Source organism: Zeugodacus cucurbitae, chromosome 6 (assembly GCF_028554725.1).
Source record: "Zeugodacus cucurbitae isolate PBARC_wt_2022May chromosome 6, idZeuCucr1.2, whole genome shotgun sequence".
In the NCBI taxonomy this organism is placed as follows: domain Eukaryota; kingdom Metazoa; phylum Arthropoda; class Insecta; order Diptera; family Tephritidae; genus Zeugodacus; species Zeugodacus cucurbitae.
The window spans coordinates 69,988,495-70,010,102 of NC_071671.1; the positions used below are offsets into that span (position 1 = coordinate 69,988,495).

At 35.2% G+C, this 21,608-nt stretch overlaps 4 protein-coding genes across 5 annotated transcripts in view; 3 read left to right on the forward strand and 1 right to left on the reverse strand.

The window, feature by feature from the left end:
* Positions 1-21,608, reverse strand: part of LOC105221225 (uncharacterized) — an 86,389-nt gene that overhangs the window by 21,814 nt on the left and 42,967 nt on the right. The gene's annotated exons all lie outside the window — the stretch shown is intronic.
* Positions 1,397-2,467, forward strand: LOC105221223 (ficolin-1). The gene is made up of 2 exons (XM_011198012.3): positions 1,397-2,079; positions 2,144-2,467. The coding sequence occupies exons 1-2, from the start codon at positions 1,436-1,438 to the stop codon at positions 2,307-2,309; spliced, it is 810 nt and encodes a 269-aa protein (XP_011196314.2). The 5' UTR covers positions 1,397-1,435; the 3' UTR covers positions 2,310-2,467.
* LOC128922462 (ficolin-2-like) lies at positions 10,421-11,509 on the forward strand. Its single transcript, XM_054232962.1, has 2 exons — positions 10,421-11,123; positions 11,188-11,509. The coding sequence occupies exons 1-2, from the start codon at positions 10,480-10,482 to the stop codon at positions 11,336-11,338; spliced, it is 795 nt and encodes a 264-aa protein (XP_054088937.1). The 5' UTR covers positions 10,421-10,479; the 3' UTR covers positions 11,339-11,509.
* Positions 16,063-17,161, forward strand: LOC105221222 (microfibril-associated glycoprotein 4-like). Its single transcript, XM_011198011.3, has 2 exons — positions 16,063-16,745; positions 16,809-17,161. Exons 1-2 carry the CDS (start codon positions 16,105-16,107, stop codon positions 16,960-16,962), a joined length of 795 nt encoding a protein of 264 aa, XP_011196313.1. The 5' UTR covers positions 16,063-16,104; the 3' UTR covers positions 16,963-17,161.

A 21,608-nucleotide genomic window follows, 5' to 3' on the forward strand; every position in this document is an offset into this window, starting at 1 on the left:
CTGGCCTTTGTTTGTGCGAATTAATATATACGCGTCTGTAGCGAAAATGTGGCAAACCGCAGATTATCTCTCTCAACAAGTTTATGAATTATGACATCTGCCGCATTTCTTGATTTGCTTGCCGAAAAGATTTCTGTTTATACATTCATTTCGGACCATTTTCAGCTAATAATAAGAGCTTTACAATATTACCACGTTGAAGAATACAATACGAGAATACAAATAATAATAAATAGTTCTACGAGTATCTTCGTTTAGCGAAAAGCTTTTAGTCTAATAAGGAATTTGCTTTGTTAGAGCTTTTACCTGCTGAACGGTTTGAGGTATTGTCGCATATTCTGTCACACGATTCCACTATTCCACATTCCACATTCTTGGAATTTTGTACACATCTACATGCATACATATATATAGGCTGTAAATAAAAATATGCACATCCAGAATTACAAATATGAATTTAAAGCGAATCACCACTGTATCACCATGTAGAACAATGCCCTATTAATGACACTCTTAATTTGAATAATGGCCAATAAATATTCTTAAAATCAATTAATGAAATATAAAAGAACTACAAAGACTATACAGTTCTTGGAAAAGAAAATTAATAAATAAATTAATAAAAAAACAGTTTCCGCATTTCTTATCACACCTTTGTTTATACTGCCGCCTATCTGTCTGTTATTTAAAAATAAACCCCAGACATCCTGACATTTTTTATGATTTATAAGCTTCATATACATATATGTATGAGCCAAAATTTTTATACTCTCACAACATGTTGCAAAGAGAGTATATTAGTTTTGTTCACCTAACGGATTTGTTCACTTTAAAATGTATATGTTAAGTATCGGTGAAGATTTCGGAAACAACAATTGTGCATAGATACTTTGTTTCTAGTGTAGTATAGCCTGTATAAAAATCACTGAAATAGGACCACAAAAAAAATCGAAAATATATAATCTTGTATAGAAATTTAAAGGAGATGTGTTCGTTCTCACATTGGTCGTCTGTGTCAAAAATGGACAGAATCAGGTCAATATTTCCTCTAGCCCAAATATAACACATATTCGGATATTCAAACTTTCGGTGGACTTTATTCCGAAAATGTGGGTCAAATGGTGTGTTCTCTTAATAAAATGAAATAAATAAGTTGCGAAAGTCTATAATGTTTGGTTCACCCGAACTTAGCCCTTCCTTACTTGTTTTTCTTTATATTTCATAATATTCTTTATAAATTATATATTAAAACTTCATTAATGTAATTAGTAGGGCATGAGAGATTAAAAATTGAGATAATATAAAATGTTTGGGTATATACGATGTAGCGAATTATATACTTATTAGGAAAAAGCGAGAGTGTGGGATTTTTGAGAGTTTCTGTATAAATATAGATTCGCTAACAATCGAGCGCCAGTGCAAATAAGCATACGAAATGGTCACTTCATTGGTATTGTTGGTGAAGGCTACGCTGTTGGTGGTCTTCTTGGCTACCGCTTCGGCGTATATATTGAACGAGGAGTCCAGTACGAGACCTCTACCTTCCAACTGTGTGGAGGCAGTGCGCTTTGCAGGTTCAGAGGCCAAAAGCGGTATTTACCAAATTCGCTTACCATTAAAAGGTTGGGAGGATCGACCCTTCTACGTTTACTGTTTACTCGATGGCAATGGTGGTGACCCCAGATTGGTGGTGCAGCGTAGACAGAACGAACACATCAACTTCAATCGCAACTGGAATGATTACAAAGTTGGCTTCGGAAACTTGAACACCAATTTCTTCATTGGCCTGGACAAACTGCATGCGCTCACACAAGTGCAACTTAATGAGCTACAAATCGAATTGCATGATTTCAACGATACCGTTAAGTACGCCCACTACGATAGTTTCGCGGTGGGGGGTGAAAACGAAAAATACGCATTGAATATTTTGGGAAAATATTCTGGCAGTGCAGGTGATTCCTTGATAGGTATTCACGATGGCCAAAAGTTCAGTACATACGACCAGGATAACGATAATTCCACTTTGAATTGTGCGGAGGATTACAAAGCTGGCTGGTGGTACAACGACTGCTACGACAGGTAAAATTCAATTCGCAAATTTCTAAAGGTTTTTTTGCCTACATATTATTCCTGTCTTCTTTAGTAATCTAAATGGTGAGTATCTTAATAACAACAATAAATCAAATGGGAAAGGCGTCATCTGGAACAAATGGCACGGCAACAATTATTCGTTGAAATATGCTCACATGGCCATACGACCAAGAGATAGTGCTGACATATGTGTACAAAGATGTGGAGATAGTAAATGAAGACTAATTCAAAAGTCGTAATTCATTTCGTTTAACATTCAACAGAAATGAAATTAAATAATTAATATACATATAAACTATTCGTTGATCATTTGTGCCTTTGTGTTTTTGTAGTAGATCTGCGAATATTCTCGAAATAAATCAGAACATCAAATGCATATTCGTGTTTTTCTTTCGAACTATTTGTAGGTAGCATATATCTTTAATTCTCTTTCATAAGCAGCTTTTCTTAAGTTTGTAGATTTTATGATTGTTATACTCCCACAACGCACGAGATATAATAGTTTCGTTTATCTAAAGGTTATTTCTAACACCTGCAGCTAATCAATCAAGGTAGACCCAACTTTGTGATTAGGATAAGGAGATGTGTTGCATTCGGGATTAAAATCAGAAGGCGTATTTTCCCGTAAATATTGTACTCCGTTGCCCCTTGGGTAAAATCCGGCAACATTTTTGTTCTCCCGCAACATGTTGCACATACATAACGGTTGTTTGTAACATCTAAAACTAAATGAGTGAGAAATAGGTTTTTATTCGGAGGTGCTGACTATAGGAAAGTTGATATTGTAGATGGGCGAATCCACATAATTACTTTGGTCGAAAGCAATCAATTGCTGTATGAACGAAAAGTTTGGATAAAAAATTTTAATAATGATAAAACCACCGATTTCAATGAAATTCGGCATATAATAATATGGGCGAAATCGGTACACAACCACGCCTACTCCCCATAGAAGTCAATTTTGAATTCCATCTGATTCGTTCACTTTATAATATATACAATAGGAACCAATTAAGCTAGCGGAATAAAACTTTACACAAATACTGTATTTGAGCTGTGACATCACTTGTGGAAAAATTCTTTACTTGTATTACTCATTATTTATTTTCATATTAATGCCTTATTTATGGATATTAACATGAACAAAACTTATCTTGAAATATCCACCAATTATTTAAAATACATATACTATATCCGTACACTCTCAATCGCACAAATCAACTACTCAATATGCCCATCGAAGCCAACAACGACTCACTGCTCCCCTCACAGTCTGTTCAGTCAAACAATCCGAATACGTGAATTTGCTCATTTTGTTTCATAGGCATTACTGGCATCGTCGATGGGCGTGCGGCATGCGGCAGGCTACATATTTACAAACACGTCGACACTGGCGGGCATAATAAATGTTCCAAAATTTGCTAAACGGAAATTCAAGACACAAGTTGAGTGAAGGATATTTGTATGCGGTGTGTGCGGTTGCGGGACCAGCAGTCATACGCTGACGCAACAGCTCGTCAGAGGGATGCGCAACAGTTATTCAGTGGGCATGCCGATAGAGTAGGAGAAGGGCGCCCAAATCATCGCACAACTGGCTGAGCGTCTGAGCGCCTTTATGGGCAGAAACTATTATAACTAGCTGCCAGTTGCAGCAATGCTGTTTACTAATAAACTCTTTGCAATATTAGATTATAAAGCAAAAATCCAGCAAGCGCTCTTCTGAAGTATGCTGGGATGTTGGCATTTGATGACGAGGTGAGTGGAGTATGGAAATGTGGCAAATATTAATGAATTTTATTGAACACCGCAGTGAAGGAATGAACTGCAAAGTTATGCGTGTCTAGTGGGAATTGATATTACAAGTTATTGGGTCATTTGCTGATGTGCTTAAGATTAATTTCGCTTGCTGCTTGCTCGTCGGTGGGGTTCGTAAGTATTTGAAGGGTATGTGAAGAAAGTTTCTTACTCTAGTTGCCGTTAATTTGACTATATATCTATAGGGTTGTATGGGTACTTTTGAAACTATCGTTATGACATATTTTATTATATTTGCGGTTACAATAAGCTACTCAAATCACTTGTAATCGTTTTGGCTTTTGTTATGTTTTTTTGCTTTGCAGATTGTGCCATGTTATGATGAATCTGAGTAGGAGATAATAAGTGTTCACTCAAACCATAAAAAATAAAATAAAAAGAAACATTAAAATTTGGCCCAAATATAGTAATGCTAGAAATTAAAGGGAACTAACAACCATTGAACGTATTGATAGTTTTGTAAAGACTTAGAAAGACTGCTTTATAAAAAGGAGAAAATATAGGATACCATCAGATCATCAGATATATAAATGGGACTGGCTTCAGAGCACCGAAACAAGATAACAGAGGTGGGAAAGTATCCATAGTGGAGTATTAGTAGAACTAAATACCAGTATAACTTGAAAGCACTCCTGTTTGAAAAATATGGTAGAAGTCTGTTTGCTCCTTAATTTAAAGAATATTGGATATATATATATATGAAGAACTAATACTCAAAAATCTTTTAAATGTCTTTAATAATAAGTAATATTGCTGTGGCAACTCTGATGCGACTTCTGGCAAAGCGTGACTATGACTTTATACCGAAAATATCGGTTAATTTGTATATAAAATATCTTAATGAAACAAGCTGAGTATCTTTTTCCTGATAACCATGAGAACTGGTGCTAAAAATGCATAAAATCGTTTCAGTACTTCTCCTAGCCATAATTTATTAATTATCTCTAAAAGGTAAAAGGTGATTTTCCAATTTGATATCGAATAAATAACATCCTCTGTTCTATTTATTTACGATTACGATGATATATGTATATGGATATGTACACGAGTGCTTTGATTAAATATTTATGAACTCCACGTGGTAAACTTGATAAGATCTTCGGAATTTTAAATCCATATACTGTACTTCGATTATAGCATCATGTACATATATGCATTTCAAGGAAATTTAATAGAAGTGTCCAGGTGTTGGAGGCTGAATGAAGGTGACCAATAATCTTAGTAGATGCTATCACATTTCACAAAAGTCTCGTGGAAATTCACACACATTTTCAATAACAAAGTATGCATATGAGTCCACACTTGCAAATATTTCATACACATACTCATAAGATAAGTAAATTATGGCTAGGCCACACATAAAGCCAAGACTATACATTTAGCCACTTCTTAATACAGTCCAAAAATGAAAGAAATCGGATAATAATCACGCCCACCTCCCATACAAAGGTTAGGTTGAAAATTACTAAAAGTGGGTTAACTCACTAACGAAAAACGTCAGAAACACTAAATTTCACATAAGAAATGGCAGATGGAAGCCGCACTCAGATTTTTTTACAAAATGGAAAATGGGCGTGGCGTCGTCCACTTGTGGGTCAAAAACCATATCTCAGGAACTACTCGACCGATTTCAATGAAACTTGGTTGGTAATAGTTTCCTTATATCCCAATGATATGTTGTGAAAATAGGCCAAATCGTTTCACAACCACGCCTACTTCCTATATACCAGAACTTTGAAGACGATCTGGATCGTTTACTTTTCAATATATAAAGTAAGCACTAGTGAAGATATCGGTGCAGAACTTTGCACAAATACTATGTTTATAGTGTGGTAGCCCCATTCTAAAAATCGCCGAAATCGGACCATAGCTTCAGCTTCTACATACACATGCGAATATGTTTACATATACATACACATGTGAATATCCCACCAACCAATAATGCGCAACCATACAATTATACATATGTATGCGTACACATTTTTCCGAAGTCGTATAAGAACTATAACTTCAAAAAATTTGATTTTATTGAAATAAATAAAAAATTTACTGCCTCGGGTGAGGCTCGAACCCACAACCTCAAGAAATTTGAAAATTTTAATTTTATTGAAATAAATAAAAAATTTAATGCCCCGGGTGGGGCTCGAACCCACAACCTCAAGAAATTTGAAAATTTTAATTTTATTGAAATAAATAAAAAAATTAATGCCCCGGGTGGGGCTCGAACCCACATCCTCAAGAAATTTGAAAATTTTAATTTTATTGAAATAAATAAAAAAATTAATGCCCCGGGTGAGGCTCGAACCCACAACCTTAAGAATATTAAAAAATTTAATTTTATTGAAGTAATTAAAAAAATTAATGCCCCGGGTGAGGCTCGAACCCACAACCTTAAGAAATTTGAAAAATTTATGTTTATTGAAATAAATAAAAAATTTAACGCCCCGGGTGAGGCTCGAACCCACAACCTTAAGAAATTTGAAAAATTTAATTTTATTGAAATAAAATACATACACATGTGAATATGTCACCAACCAAAAGACTTTCGATTTGCAAAGAAAGTAAATGAAGACTGCCTGATGATGATGACTCAGTTATCCATGCTTGACTTGACCTAGAGAGACTTGAGAACTGTCACATAAAAGATGCGTTTAATGGGACTTGCATGTATTTGATTACCGAACGCATGACTTGACTTGAAAGTCTGTTGAATGTAGAACTCTAAGTTACGTTGACATTTGAACTGCTCTCCCTCTCTCACTGCTTCTATTTTCATTCTCATTATGACACTATTCCTGTGTTGCCTGAATATTTTCGGTTAAAATTAAATATGTTAAAATTCTAATCTTTAATATTTATAAATCTTCAAATAAAGGAAAAATAAGATAATTCAGAGGAAAATACCTTTTTCACAACAATTATTTTTTAATGTGTTTAATAAAAAAATCTTTTATTTTATTTATAACGCAAATACTAGTTTAACTTTAAATGCAATAAACAAATCAAATCAAATATGTAGGTACGATATGAGGGTAATTTTTGCAACAGAAACATAACTATTGCGATTCTCTGCAAGAATTTGTGGTGATCTGCTCAGAAAAAAAAATATTTTGCGAATTTATGTAATGAAAAATTGATTGTAAATGTTCAAATACAATTTGAATAAATTGAAAAATTGATGGCCGGCTGCGCGACGCTACATTGCGTTGTTGGTAGAAAATCGGCTTGTTGTAAATATGTATGAATATGTATGAGCATACAAACTTATCGAAATACATTTTTGGCGCTTGTTGTTTTTGTAGAACATTGCTTTTGAAGTTTGTGTGTTTGTTCAATGACATATAAACATGTTCATTCATGTACATGTATGTATGTTTATGCATATTGTTGCTGTTGCGCAACAATTATCGCAACTGTTCCGAACTCGCATAAGAAGTATAACTTCAATAAATTGCGAGAGTATAAAATGTTCGGTTACACCCGAACTTATCCCTTCCTTACTTGTTTGAAATTGATTTTTGACACCGCAGGGTTGTAGCACACTAAATATTGAACGAGTCAAGTATGCTGGCCTTTGTTTGTGCGAATTAATATATACGCGTCTGTAGCGAAAATGTGGCAAACCGCAGATTATGTATCTCTCTCAACAAGTTTATGAATTATGACATCTGCCGCATTTCTTCATTTGCTTGCCGAAAAGATTTATATTTATACATTTATTTCGGACTATTTTCAGCAAATAAAAAGAGCTTTGCAATAATAATACAATACGAGAATACAAATAATAATAAATAGTTCTACAAACATCTTCGTATAGCGAAAAGCTTTTAGGCTAATAAGGAATCCGCTATATTTGAGCTTTTAGCTGCTGAACGGTTTGAGGTATTGTCGCATATTCTGTCACACGATTCCACACTTTTCCACACGTTTCTGTCATGTAGGGAGGCATGGACCATTAATTTTTGGCAATAGTGACAGCTGCAGCAGCTTATGTAGGGAGATCCATAGATCGTGAGTTAGTTAGTTAGTAGTAGTTAACCAGAATCTACCTTATACCAGCAGCGATTGACCGGCCCTATATGTATTTAAATAAAAATATATTTCATGCGAGTGAAAATTTGAAGAAAAATGTCAAATAATAAAAAGGTTCAAACATCTTATAACTTTTGCATATAATAGAAATAATTCTTGGAATTTTGTACACATCTACACGCATACATATTATATATATAGGCTTTAAATAAAAATATGCACATCCAGATCTATACATATGAATATAAAGTGAATCACCACTGTACCACCATGTAGAACAATGCCCTATTAATGACATTCTTAATTTGAATAATGGCCAATAAATATTTTTAAAATTAATTCATGAAATATAAAAGAACAACAAAGACGGTACAATTCTTGGAAAAGAAAATTAATAAAAAAAAACAGTTTCCGCATTTCCTATAACACTTTTGTTTATACTGCCGCATATCTGTCTGTTATTTAAAAATAAACCCCACACATCTCGAAGTTTTATATAAATTATAAGCTTCAAATATATGAGCCAAAATGTTTATACTCTCACAACATGTTGCAAAGAGAGTATATTAGTTTTGTTCACCTAACGGATTCGTTCACTTTCCAATGTGTATGTTAAGTATCGGTGAAGATTTCGGAATCGAAAATTGCGCATAGATATTTTGTAGTGTCCGACCGATACTAAAATTTTGGCCGATGCCGATGCCGATTAATCGGCCAGTTGGCAAAGAATCGGCCGATGCCGATGCCGATGCCGATTCTTTCATCAACAACATTATTTAGTAAAATAGTATAGTAACAAAATAAAAACAAAGACAAATAACATCACAAAATAGGTAAACAACTCAATTCATATGTAAATATGAAGTTGTTTAGTGATTTAATTAATATTCAAAACTAAATAAATTATTATTATAAGATGTGTGTTGATAGAACAAATAAGTTATTCGCGATTTCTCAAAGTGAATCTGCAATCAGCAATATAGCTGTTTTCCTTTAAGGGGATATACCGGTGTGACATTTTCAAAAAATCGATTTTTTATTTTTTGCTTATTCGAAAGTTTATAATTTCAAAAATATCCTGTGAAAGGTAAGGTCGTATCTTGAATAGTTTTTGAATGGCAGCGTTCTAAAGAGCAATCGCTCACATGTATGAGCCGCTATAGTCGAAACTTAAAACGCGTTTTTCTCGAAACGACTTTTCACAAATCAACAGATCAACCTCAAATTTAAACTGAATGTTCTTGAATATATTTACTATACAATGACCTACGATCTTTTTGATTTGTTGAAAATTGTCAATTTGGCATTTAAAAAACGACCATTTTTTAACTAAATAATCGAAATTTTTTTCAGAACTACGCCATTTTGTTAATATTTGATATCTTTTAATAATCGTAGGTCATTGTATAAGGAAAATATATAACTTCAATAACCTTCTTAAATTTTTGTGTATCAGTTACTCATTCGGCCGGAATTATGTCAGCAGTTGGGGAACTATTTTTTTAAATTAATTTAATAATTTTCATGGGTTACCCCTTAAGGACAAATATGAGCATTAAGGCCAATATTCGAAAATAGTAGGTCGTAGTAGTAAAACGAATCCGTTATTTTCAAAGAGATGACTTTTGTCATTTATATCTCACATTGTGAAAGGCGGCAAATAGTGATAGTGACTCAGTAGAAACTTCGGAAGCTTGTTTGAGAGGTTCTTTTCCATGCACCTTATTATAGTCCAGGCCAGCACCAAGTGATTATTACGTGACCCTGTCTATAGCAAACTTTTAAAAATAAATTAACCTAATTAAGAATGCTTTTATAATAGTGACTTTATGACATTATCTTCAAAATCTCAACAACTTTAAACAAAACTGTACATATTTGACATAAATCGAATGTTTCTAGCAGTGCTAAATAAAACCTTTCATTAATCCAAAATTGTTGAATTTCTTTATGATGATTTCTCCATGATGAATTGTTAGTTTAGGAATTCAAATTTTATGCTCTAAAGAAATCAAAAAAGAAAAAAAAAAATGTATTTTAGCATAATCCGAAAGAAGTAGAAAGAATCGGCTAAGAATCGGCCAAATATGAGATGTGTTCGTTCTCACATTGGTCGTCTGTGTCAAAAATGGACAAAATCAGGTCAATATTTCCTCTAGTCCAAATATAACACATATTCGGATTTTCAAAATTTCGGTGGACTTTATCCCGAAAATGTGGTCAAATTGTGCGTTCTCTTAATAAAATTTAATAAATAAGTTGCGAAAGTCTTTAATGTTTGGTTCACCCGAACTTAGCCCTTCCTTACTTGTTTTTCTTTATATTTCATAATATTCTTTATAAATTATATATTAAATCTTCATTAATGTAATTAGTAGGGCATGAGAGATTAAAAATTGAGATAATATAAAATGTTTGGGTATATACGATGTAGAGAATTATATACTTATTAGGAAAAAGCGAGAGTGTGGGATTTTTGAGAGTTCCTGTATAAATATAGATTCGCTAACAGTCGAGCGCCAGTGCAAATAAGCATACGAAATGGTCACTTCATTGGTATTGTTGGTGAAGGCTACGCTGTTGGTGGTCTTCTTGGCTACCGCTTCGGCGTATATATTGAACGAGGAGTTCAGTACGAGACCTCTACCTTCCAACTGTGTGGAGGCAATGTGCTTTGCAGGTTCAGAGGCCAAAAGCGGCATTTACCAAATTCGCTTACCATTAAAAGGTTGGGAGGATCGACCCTTCTACGTTTACTGTTTACTCGATGGCAATGGTGGTGACCCCAGATTGGTGGTGCACCGTAGACAGAGCGGACACATCGACTTCAATCGCAACTGGAATGATTATAAAGTTGGCTTCGGAAACTTGGAGACAAATTTCTGGATTGGTTTGGACAAACTGCATGCTCTCACACAAGTGCAACTTAATGAGCTACAAATCGAATTGCATGATTTCAACGATACCGTTAAGTACGCCCACTACGATAGTTTCGCGGTAGGCGGGGAAAACGAAAAATACGCATTGAATATTTTGGGAAAATATTCTGGCAGTGCAAGTGATTCCTTGATAGGTACTCACGATGGCCAAAAGTTCAGTACATACGACCAGGATAACGATAATTCCACTTTGAATTGTGCGGAGGATTACAAAGCTGGCTGGTGGTACAACGACTGCTACGACAGGTAAAATTCAATTCGCAAATTTCTAAAGGTTTTTTTGCCTACATATTATTCCTGTCTTCTTTAGTAATCTAAATGGTGAGTATCTTAATAACAACAATAAATCAAATGGGAAAGGCATCATCTGGAGAAAATGGCGCGGCGGCAATTATTCGTTGAAATATGCTCACATGGCCATAAGACCAAGAGATAGAGATGACATAAGTGTACAGTGTTGAGATAATAAATGAAGACTAATTCAAAAGTCGTAATTCATTTCGTTTAACATTCAACAGAAATGAAATTAAATAATTAATATACATATAAACTATTCGTTGATCATTTGTGCCTTTGTGTTTTTGTAGTAGATCTGCGAATGTTCTCGAAATAAATCAGAATATATAAATCAGCATATTCGTGTTTTTCTTTCGAACTATTTGTAGGTAGAATATATCTTTAATTCTCTTTCATAAGCTTATAATCATAAGCTTTTCTTAAGTTTGTAGATTTTATGATTGTTATACTCCCACAACGCACGAGATATAATAGTTTCGTTTATCTAAAGGTTATTTCTAACACCTGCAGCTAATCAATCAAGGTAGACCCGACTTTGTGATTAGGATAAGGAGATGTGTTGCATTCGGGATCTCTTTCTATCGTCTAAACAAGCGATAACTGAAGTAAAAACTGGATATCTAATATAAGGAATGAGAGGACCTCAGTGATTTTGATTGAAATTAAACATTAAATTCAGAAGACGTATTTTCCCTCTCTCAACAAGTTTATGAATTATGACATCTGCCGCATTTCTTGATTTGCTTGCCGAAAAGATTTCTATTTTTACATTTATTTCGGACCATTTTCAGCTAATAATAAGAGCTTTACAATATTACCACGTTGAAGAATACAATACGAGAATACAAATAATAATAAATAGTTCTACGAGTATCTGCCATGTAAGGAAGCATGGACCATAATTTTTATACTCTCGCAACAAAAGTTGCTACGAGAGTATTATAGTTTTGTTCACATAACGGTTGTTTGTAACACCTAAAACTAAAAGAGTTAGATATAGAGTCATATAAACCAAAGTGATCAGGGTGACGAGTAGATTTGAAATCCGGATGTCTGTCCGTCCGTCCGTCTGTCCGTCTGTCCGTCTGTGCAAGCTGTAACTTGAGTAAAAATTAAGATATCTTGACGAAACTTGGCACAAATATTCCTTGGCACCATAAGAAGATCAAGTTCGAAAATGGGCGGAATAGGACCATTGCCACGCCCACAAAATGGCGAAAAGCAAAAACACATAAAGTGTCATAACTAAGCCATAAATGAAGTTATAAAAGTAAAATTTGGAATAAAGGATTGCATTAGGATATTATTTGGATGTAATTTTTTTGGTGAAGTGGGCGTGGCCCCACCCACAAATCGGTTATTTGTATTTAACTCGCAAACCAATAAAGCTATATAAACCAAACTTTCTGCAGTCGGTTCTCTTACGTACCCCACCACACACCATGAAACTAGTTGAAATCGGATAATAACCACGCTCACCTCCCATACAAAGGTTAGGTTGAAAATTACTAAAAGTGGGTTAACTCACTAACGAAAAACGTCAGAAACACTAAATTTTGCAGAAGAAATAGCAGAAAAGAGCTGTACTCAGATTTTTTTACAAAATGGAAAATGGGCGTGGCATCGCCCACTTATGGGTCAAAAACCATATCTCAGGAACTACTCGACCGATTCGAATGAAATTCGGTATATAATATTTTCTTGACACCCTGATAACACGGACAAAAAATGGGCGAAATCGCTTCACAACCACTACTACTTTCCTTATAACTAAATTTTGAAATCCATCTTATTCCTTCACTTTATAATGTAAACATAAGGAACCAATGAAGATAGCGGAATAAAACTTTACACAAATAGTGCATATCATCTCTGGCTTCACTTGTGAAAAAATTGTCGAAAACGGACTATAACTTTTCAAGGCCCCAGATATCGAACATGTTGAACTCAGCGCCTAAGGGTAAATTTTAACCGAAAATTTGGGTAAATCTCTCAGATAATTTAATGTAATTCATAGGAAATATAGTGTTCTGTTAAAAAAAAATATTAAAATCTCCATATACCTAATTATTGGTTTTTCAAAAATACGGTGGGCTTTATTCCGCATATATGTATTGGTTAATATTAGAATTACCTCAGCCCTCATATAGTATATATTACGATTTTCGTTATTCTATTAAACTTTATGCCCAATTTATGGGTTAATTTGTATGTCATCTTAATAAAATTTCTTCAATAAATTGCGAGAGTATAAAATGTTCGGTTCCACCCGAACTTAGCCTTTTCTTACTTGTTAGCAATAGTGACAGTTGCAATAGCTTATGTAGGGAGATCCATAGATCGTGAGATAGTTAGTAGTAGTTAACTTGAGTAAGACTAAGATATCAATCAATTCTTCAGAATCTACCTTATAACTTAGCAACAGCAGCGCTTGACCGGGTCCTCCCTTTGTATGGGAGGTGGGCGTGGTTATTATCCGATTTCTTTCATTTTTGGACTGTATTAAGAAGTGGCTAAAAAAACCGACTGCAGAAAGTTTGGTTTATATAGCTCTACTGGTTTCCGAGATATGTACAAAAAACCTATTTGGGGGCCGGGCCACGCCCACTTCCCCAAAAAAATTACATCCAAATATGCACCTTCATAGTGCGATCCTTCATACCAAATTTTATTTCCATAGCTTTATTTACCTACGTAGACAGTCAAGCTGCAATCAAGGCAACAACCTCGGTTTGCATTTCGGCCAAAAGTGTTTTGGATACCAGGGTGGCAGTGGAGAGGGCTGCTAGGAACACTTGTCTTCACTTCTACTGGGTGCCAGGGCATAAAGGCATTGAAGGCAACGAGATTGTTGACGAAATTGCCAAGAGGGGCGTAAAACTGTCTTCCGGAAACGCGACCGACATTGGCAAACCCATGCACTGTCTGTACGATGATCTGGACAGGGGCATGAAAAGGAGAATCCTAACACGGTGGACAAATATACCAAGGTGTAAAACCGCTAAAGCCATGTGTAAAGCCGTAGACCAGAAATACACCAAACTCATTCTGTCACTCGATAGAAGGGACTGCAGGAGCTTGGTGGGAATACTCACAGGTGGCGGCACATGCCTACAAAATGGGACTTACGGATCGGGAAGACTGCAGGAAATGTCAAGAGCAAGGTGCAATAGAAACAATGAAGCATCTTCTGTGCTCCTGCCCTGCATTGTCAAGACAACGACTTCGCTACTTGGGGGCCTCACGGACGGACGGACGGACAGTCAGACATTCGGATTTGAACTCCACTCTTCACCCTGATCACTTTGGTATATATAACCCTATATCTAACTCGTTTAGTTTTGGGTGTTACAAACAACCGTTATGTGAACAAAACTATAATTCTCTCTAGCAACTTTGTTGCGAGAGTATAAATATACTTCAGTGTAGATTAATGTGAAAATTTGAAAAAAATTTCAAGTAATAAAAAAATTATACAATTTTATAACTTTTGCATGAATTTGAAATAATTCTTAGAATTTTGTACTCATCTACACGCAGATGCAGAATTATAAATTTTAAAGTGAATCACCACTGTACCACCACGTACAGCAACGCCCCATTAATGACATTCTTAATTTGAATAATGGCTAATAAATATTTTTAAAATTAATTTATGAAATATAAAAGAACAACAAAGACGGTACAATTCTTGGAAAAGAAAATTAATAAATAAACTGTTTTCTAGTTTTATTATCACACCTTTGTTTATATATCTGTCTGGTTTTATACTCTCGCAACAAAAGTTGCTAAGAGAGTATATTAGTTTTGTTCACGTAACGGTTCTTTTGTAAGTCATAAAACTAAACGAGTTAGATACAGAGTTATATATACCAAAATGATGAGGATGACGAAATCCGTCTGTCTGTCCGTCAGAGCTATAACTAAGCCATAAATAAAAGGATTACACTAGAAAGGGGCCTATTTTAAAGTAATTTTTTTTAGAAAGTGCAAAGTAAAAGTTTTTTGTACATCTCATCTCATAAACTACTAAATATATATCAACCAACCTCTCTAGGATCGCTTCTTTTAGCCGATTCCCAGTCTAAAAATCTAAGGAAATCAGATAACCACGCTTACCTCTCACACAAAAGTTATGTTGAACATGACTCGAACATGAGGACCTTGAAGATTGCGGCTAATTTTTTATTGAAAATATCGGTAAATCTCTCAGATATTCTAAATAAATTCAAAGGAGATGTGTTCCTTCTAACAGTGTTCGTCTGTGCCAAAAATGGGCAAAAACAAGTCAATAAATCATCTAGCCTTCATATGCCTCATATTCGCATTTTCAAACTTTCGGTGGACTTTATACCGTATACTATATAGTTAGATGTCTTAGCAGAATTAACTGAACGTAATATCTTTGATAGAATGTAGCTTGGTGGCGAAAGTAGTTGAAATAAGACCAGGAATTACTTCGTCCTTATTTTTGGTTGGATTATTGGTTTTCAGTGGACTTCATTCCGAATATATGGGTCAGATTGTGTATTCTCTTAATAAAAATATATGAATAAAGAGAGTATATAATGCTCGGTTCACCCGAACTTAGCCCTTCCTTACTTGTTTTTCTTTATATTTCATAATATTCTTTATAAGTTATATATTAAATCTTCATTAAGGTAATTAGCAGAGCATGAGAGATTAAAAATTGAGATAATATAAAATGTTTGGGCATATGCGAGTTTGTGTATACCTTAGTTGTTTATATTTCACATAATTAAAACAAAGAGTAAACGTTTCTCATATTTGCCAACAATCAAAATACGAACACTTGCGTGAATTATATATGTACTTATTAGAAGAGGTAAGAGTGAATAGAATTTTTGAGAGTTCTTGTATAAATATAGATTCGCTAACAGTCGAGTGTCAGTGCAAAAAAGCATACGAGATGGTCGTTTCGTACATGTTGGTGAAGGCTACGCTGTTGCTGCTCTACTTGGCCACCGCTTTGGCGTACATATTGAACGATGGGTCCAATACGAGATCTCTACCTTCCAACTGTGTGGAGGCAGTGCGCTTTGCAGGTTCGAACGCTAAAAGCGACATCTACCAAATACGCTTACCGTTAAAGGGTTGGGAAGATCGACCCTTCTACGTTTACTGTTTACTCGATGGCAATGGTGGTGAGCCCTGGTTGTTGGTGCACCGTAGACAGAGCGGACACATCGACTTCAATCGCAACTGGAATGATTATAAAGTTGGCTTCGGAAACTTGGAGACAAATTTCTGGATTGGTCTGGATAAACTGCATGCGCTCACACAAGTGCAACTCAATGAGCTACAAATCGAATTGCATGATTTCAAGGATACCGTTAAGTACGCCCACTATGATAGTTTCGCGGTAGGCGGGGAAAACGAAAAATACGCTTTGAATATTTTGGGAAAATATTCTGGAAGTGCAGGCGATTCCTTGCTCGGATATCATGATGGCCAAAAGTTCAGTACATACGACCAGGATAACGATAATACGACTGCGAATTGTGCGGAGTATTTCAAAGGTGGCTGGTGGTACAATAGGTGCCTCTTTGGGTAAAATGCAATTCGAAAGTTTTGTAAAGTGTTTTGTCTAAATATTATTCCTGTCTTCTTTAGTAACCTAAATGGCGATTATCTGAACAGCACTCAGACATCAAATTGGAGAGGTATCATCTGGGATTCATGGCACGGTCATTTTTATTCGTTGAAATATACGCACATGGCTATAAGGCCAAGATATAGTGCTGACATAAGTGTAGAAAGATGTTGAAATGATAAATGAAGACTAATTCAAAAGTCGTAACTCATTTCGTTTAACATTTAACAGAAATTAAATGAAATAATTAATAAACAAATAAATTATTCGTTGATCATGTTGCTGATGTTTGGCTGAAAGAGATATATTCTTTCTACTTCTGTTTTTAGCAGATCCGAGAGTGTTCTCGAAATAAATCAAAAAATCAAATGCATGTTCGTATTTTACTTTCAAACTATTCGTATATATCTTTCTTTCTCTCTCTGTCTCTCTCTTTTTCTTCAGCAGCTTTTCTTAAGTATGTAGATTTCATGAATTTTATACTCTCGAAATATGATGGACAGGCTATGATAGTTTTGTTCACCTATACCTAGGAGAACGAGACTAGTTGAATTCCGGATATCTGCCTATCTGATTGTACATCTAAACAAGCAAGCGATAACTGAAGTGAAAATTTAAATTCTTTTCCTGCCATTGAACTTTATGTATTGAGACAGTATCAAATGTACAACCGTGCTTAACACTTCTTCACTTACTCATTCTTTATTTTCATATTAATGCCTTATTTCTGGATATTAAAATTAACAAAACTTATCTTGAAATATTCATCAATTATTTAAAATACAATAATACAATAAACATACAATATCAATCGCACAAATCAACTACTCAATATGCCCAACGACCCTCCGCTCCCCTCACAGTCTGTTCAGTCAAACAGTCCGAATACGTGAATTTGCTCATTTTGGTCCACAGGCATTGCTGCCATCGTCGATGGGCGTGCGGCATGTGACAGGCTACATATTTACAAACACGTCGACACCGGCGGGCATAATAAATGTTCCAATATGCTAAACCGAAATTCAAGACACAAGTTGAGCGAAGGATATTTGTATGCGGTGTGTGCGGTTGCGGGACCTGCAGTCATACGCTGACGCAACAGCTCGTCAAAGGGATGCGCAACAGTTATTCAGATACTCCGATAGAGTAGGAGAAGGGCGCCCAAATCATCGCACAACTGGCTGAGCGTCTGAGTGGTTTATGGGCAGAAACTATTGTAACTAGCTGCCAGTTGCAGCAATGCTGTTTACTAATAAACTCTTTGCTATATTAGATTATAAAGCAAAAATCCAGCAAACGCTCTTCTGAAGTATGCTGGGGTGCTGGCGTTTGATGACGAGGTGAGTGGGGTATGGAAATTGTGGCAAATATTAATGAATTTTATTGAACACCGCAGTGAAGGAATGAACTGCAAAGTTATGCGTGTCTAGTGGGAATGGATATTACAAGTTATTGGGTTATTTGCTGATGTGCTTAAGATTAATTTCGCTTGCTGCTTACTCGTCGGTGGGGTTCGTAAGTATTTGAAGGGTAGATATGTGAAGAAAGTTTCTTAATCTAGTTGCCGTTAATTTGACTATATATCTATAGGGTTGTATGGGTACTTTGAAACTATCGTTATGACATATTTTATTATATTTGCGGTTACAATGAGCTACTTGTAATCGCTTTAGTTTTTTTTATCCCATAGTTTTATTGCTTTGTCGATTGTGCCATGTTATGAAGAATCTGAGTAGGATGTAATAGTGTTCACTCAAACCATAAAAAAATAAAATAAAAAGAAACATTAAAATTTGGCCCAAATATGGGAATGTAAGAAACAAAAGGGATCTAACAGCCACTATAAGAAATGTTTGATAGTTTTGTAAAGACTTAGAAAGACTGCTTTATAAAAAGGAGAAAATATAGGATACCATCAGATCATCAGATATATAAATTGGAATGGCTTCGGAGCAAACAAGATCACAGAGGTTGGAAAGTATCAATAGTGGAGTATTAGTAGAACTAAATACCAGTATAACTTGAAAGCAATCCTGTTTGAAAAATATGGTAGAAGTCTGTTTGCTCCTTAATTTAAAGAATATTGGATATAACTAATATATAGATATAAGAATAATATATAAGAACTCATAGTCAAAAATCTTTTAAATGTCTTTAATAATAAGTAATATTGCTGTGGCAACTCTGATGCGACTTCTGGCAAAGCGTGACTATGACTTTATACGGAAAATATCAGTTAATTTGTATATAAAATATCTTTATGAAACAAGCTGAGTATCTTTTTCCTGATAACCGTGAGAACTGGTGCTAAAAATGCATAAAATCGTTTCAGTACTTCTCCTAGCCATAATTTATTAATTATCTCTAAAAGGATATTCTATTTATTTACGATTACGATGATATATGTATATGGATATGTACACGAGTGCTTTGATTAAATATTTATGAACTCCAAACTTGATAAGATCTTCGGAATTTTAAATCCATATACTGTACTTCGATTGTAACATCATGTACATATATGCATTTCAAGGAAATTTAATAGAAGTGCCCAGGTGTTGGAAGCTGAATGGAGGCGACCAATAATCTTAGTAGATGCTATCACATTTCACAAAAGTGAGTGTCGTGGAAATCGACACACTTTTTCAATAAAAAACTATGCATATGAGTCCACACTTGCAAATATTCCATACACATACTATACCTTATTCAAATATTTTACATGTGTGATAAAGCCAAGACTATACAAAATCTTAGGCTAATCTGGAGTAAATTGACACCCAAGTGTGAGCAAAGAGTAAGCTGATGATGGCTTTATTGGTGAAAATTGTTTTATTTGAAATGAGCAGCAAGGACAGAGGCACCACTACAAAAGACATTGATGCTAATCGCTTGCACCACATTCATATGTGTGTGTGTCCATGTGTGTTCGAAACAATGCAACGAAATCAGAATGAAGAGATTTCCGACACAAACTTAAGGCTGATAAGCGTCAACTCAATGCATGCAAATGACTGCAAATGACCAGAAATGCGAACAAATGTGCTCGAGCGCCTGGAAGATTAGTACGGCAAATTAGCAAGAGGACTAAAGCCAAACTGCCGAAAGCCGACGCATTTCACTGGTAATTTACGCACATGCGAACATGCATGAAGAGTGTGAAGAAATCGGAAATGCAGTAGCAACTGCCAACTGGGCACGACTCCAACGGCTTGTGGACTTCTGTGGAAAGGCATTCACACTGCCATAGTCTTCATGTGAGTGGGCGTGCCATGTGACCGATAATGAATGAGTCGGTGGTGAGCACTTGGGTTAGGTGAATGCATGTGTGGCCGTTCGACTCATTTGTCACCTTTCGGACACACACACACACACATACAATTGTATATGCGGAATACTTAACATTTGTATGTATGAAGATGTGTGTGTGTGCTTGGCCACTTGAGTTACATAAAAATTGTGCACCGCAGACAATGCGACTCCTTGACCAGCCAAAATGGCAAACAAATAAGACATTGAACGTGAAAGAAAATAGGAAAAATGTATAATAATGTCGGACAACAATGCCAGCGAGAAGATATGTGAGCTCGGCTTTGTGTGCAGCATAAAAACGGAAAGTATGTGGGAGGAGAAGGGCAGCGAAAGTAAGTAAGGCTACTTTCAAAGAGTGTAAGGCAAAAAAAAAAAAACAAACACAATAATGCAAATAACACTGCCGGGATCATAGGACAACATTTGAAAGAGATTTGCATTTGAAAGTGTCACCGCAAAGAAAGTGAAATAAATTCCAAACAACCGCACAATGGCGACTGCTTTTTTGCCAGTTTCCGAGCAATGCAACAACTCGACGATGCACAGTGTTTCGTTTATGAAAACGACTGACTAAATTTTTTAATTTGCACATATTATTTTTGGCAAACTTCCTAAATATTAAAGTCATTTTAGGTTTGAATCTAACTTAATCGAGCTTCAATTTTGTTCGGAGTTGAAGTGACTTTTATTTAAAAAAAAAAATTTTAAAAGTAGTATAGTATTTTTTTCACGTCGGTCTCACCTACGGTGTAATGGGAGCAAGTAGGAACATCACCTACTATTCTCTTGCAATTTGCTTCTGGATGAATGGCTCACTACCACCTGTTCTGACGCGAGATACTTCCGATCCAAAGTAAATTGCAAGAGGTCAAACGAACAGTTCAAGTAGGTCAATCTTTCCCTATTCATAGGAGTTCTAACTTGTCACTGTCTTATCGGGTTTCACCCGGTCAAACTGAAAATTTTACCGAACCTAACTGCAGGATCTGCTTGGAGGAGGATGAGGTACAATTTTCCCAACATTTGCCTTTAGAGTGCACCGCCTTTGATAGATCTCGGATATAGAAGTATGTAATAAACCTCTGCAGATTTGTGATAGGTTCTAGGCGTTTTGTCGATTCTTAAATTTAAGTGGCGGTCAATTTTTTTTGGCATCACAAAGGACTGCCCTTAATAATCTAAGTGTGTTTGCTTTTAGGTAATAACCATCGAACCTAACCTATAGTAGTTTTTTTTTTTTAATTAAAAGTGCGAAATACGATAGGATTTTAAAAGAAATCTGTTAAAAGGAAGCGAAAGAAATCGATAGATGCTCGACAACAGTTAAATATGTATTTTTATCGAAGGAAAATGTTGGCAGCCGAACTAGGCCGAAACCAAAGTGAACGGATAACTGTCTCCAGTAGCAGCATATTTCATTTTTATTGAATAGTGCATTTTAAGTGTTCTCAAATCTCTCTTGAACCCCAATTTAATACTGTTTTCATATATTCAGGAAATATTTTATA

What these genes read in the sequence shown, in the direction of transcription:
- LOC105221223 (XM_011198012.3), top strand. Translation starts at nt 1,436, where the DNA reads ATGGTCACTTCATTGGTATTGTTGGTGAAGGCTACGCTGTTGGTGGTC. An exon ending in TACAACGACTGCTACGACAG is followed by an intron (nt 2,080 to 2,143) that starts GTAAAATTCAAT and finishes TGTCTTCTTTAG; the next exon opens with TAATCTAAATGGTGAGTATC.
- LOC128922462 (XM_054232962.1), top strand. Translation starts at nt 10,480, where the DNA reads ATGGTCACTTCATTGGTATTGTTGGTGAAGGCTACGCTGTTGGTGGTC. An exon ending in TACAACGACTGCTACGACAG is followed by an intron (nt 11,124 to 11,187) that starts GTAAAATTCAAT and finishes TGTCTTCTTTAG; the next exon opens with TAATCTAAATGGTGAGTATC.
- LOC105221222 (XM_011198011.3), top strand. Translation starts at nt 16,105, where the DNA reads ATGGTCGTTTCGTACATGTTGGTGAAGGCTACGCTGTTGCTGCTCTAC. An exon ending in TACAATAGGTGCCTCTTTGG is followed by an intron (nt 16,746 to 16,808) that starts GTAAAATGCAAT and finishes TGTCTTCTTTAG; the next exon opens with TAACCTAAATGGCGATTATC.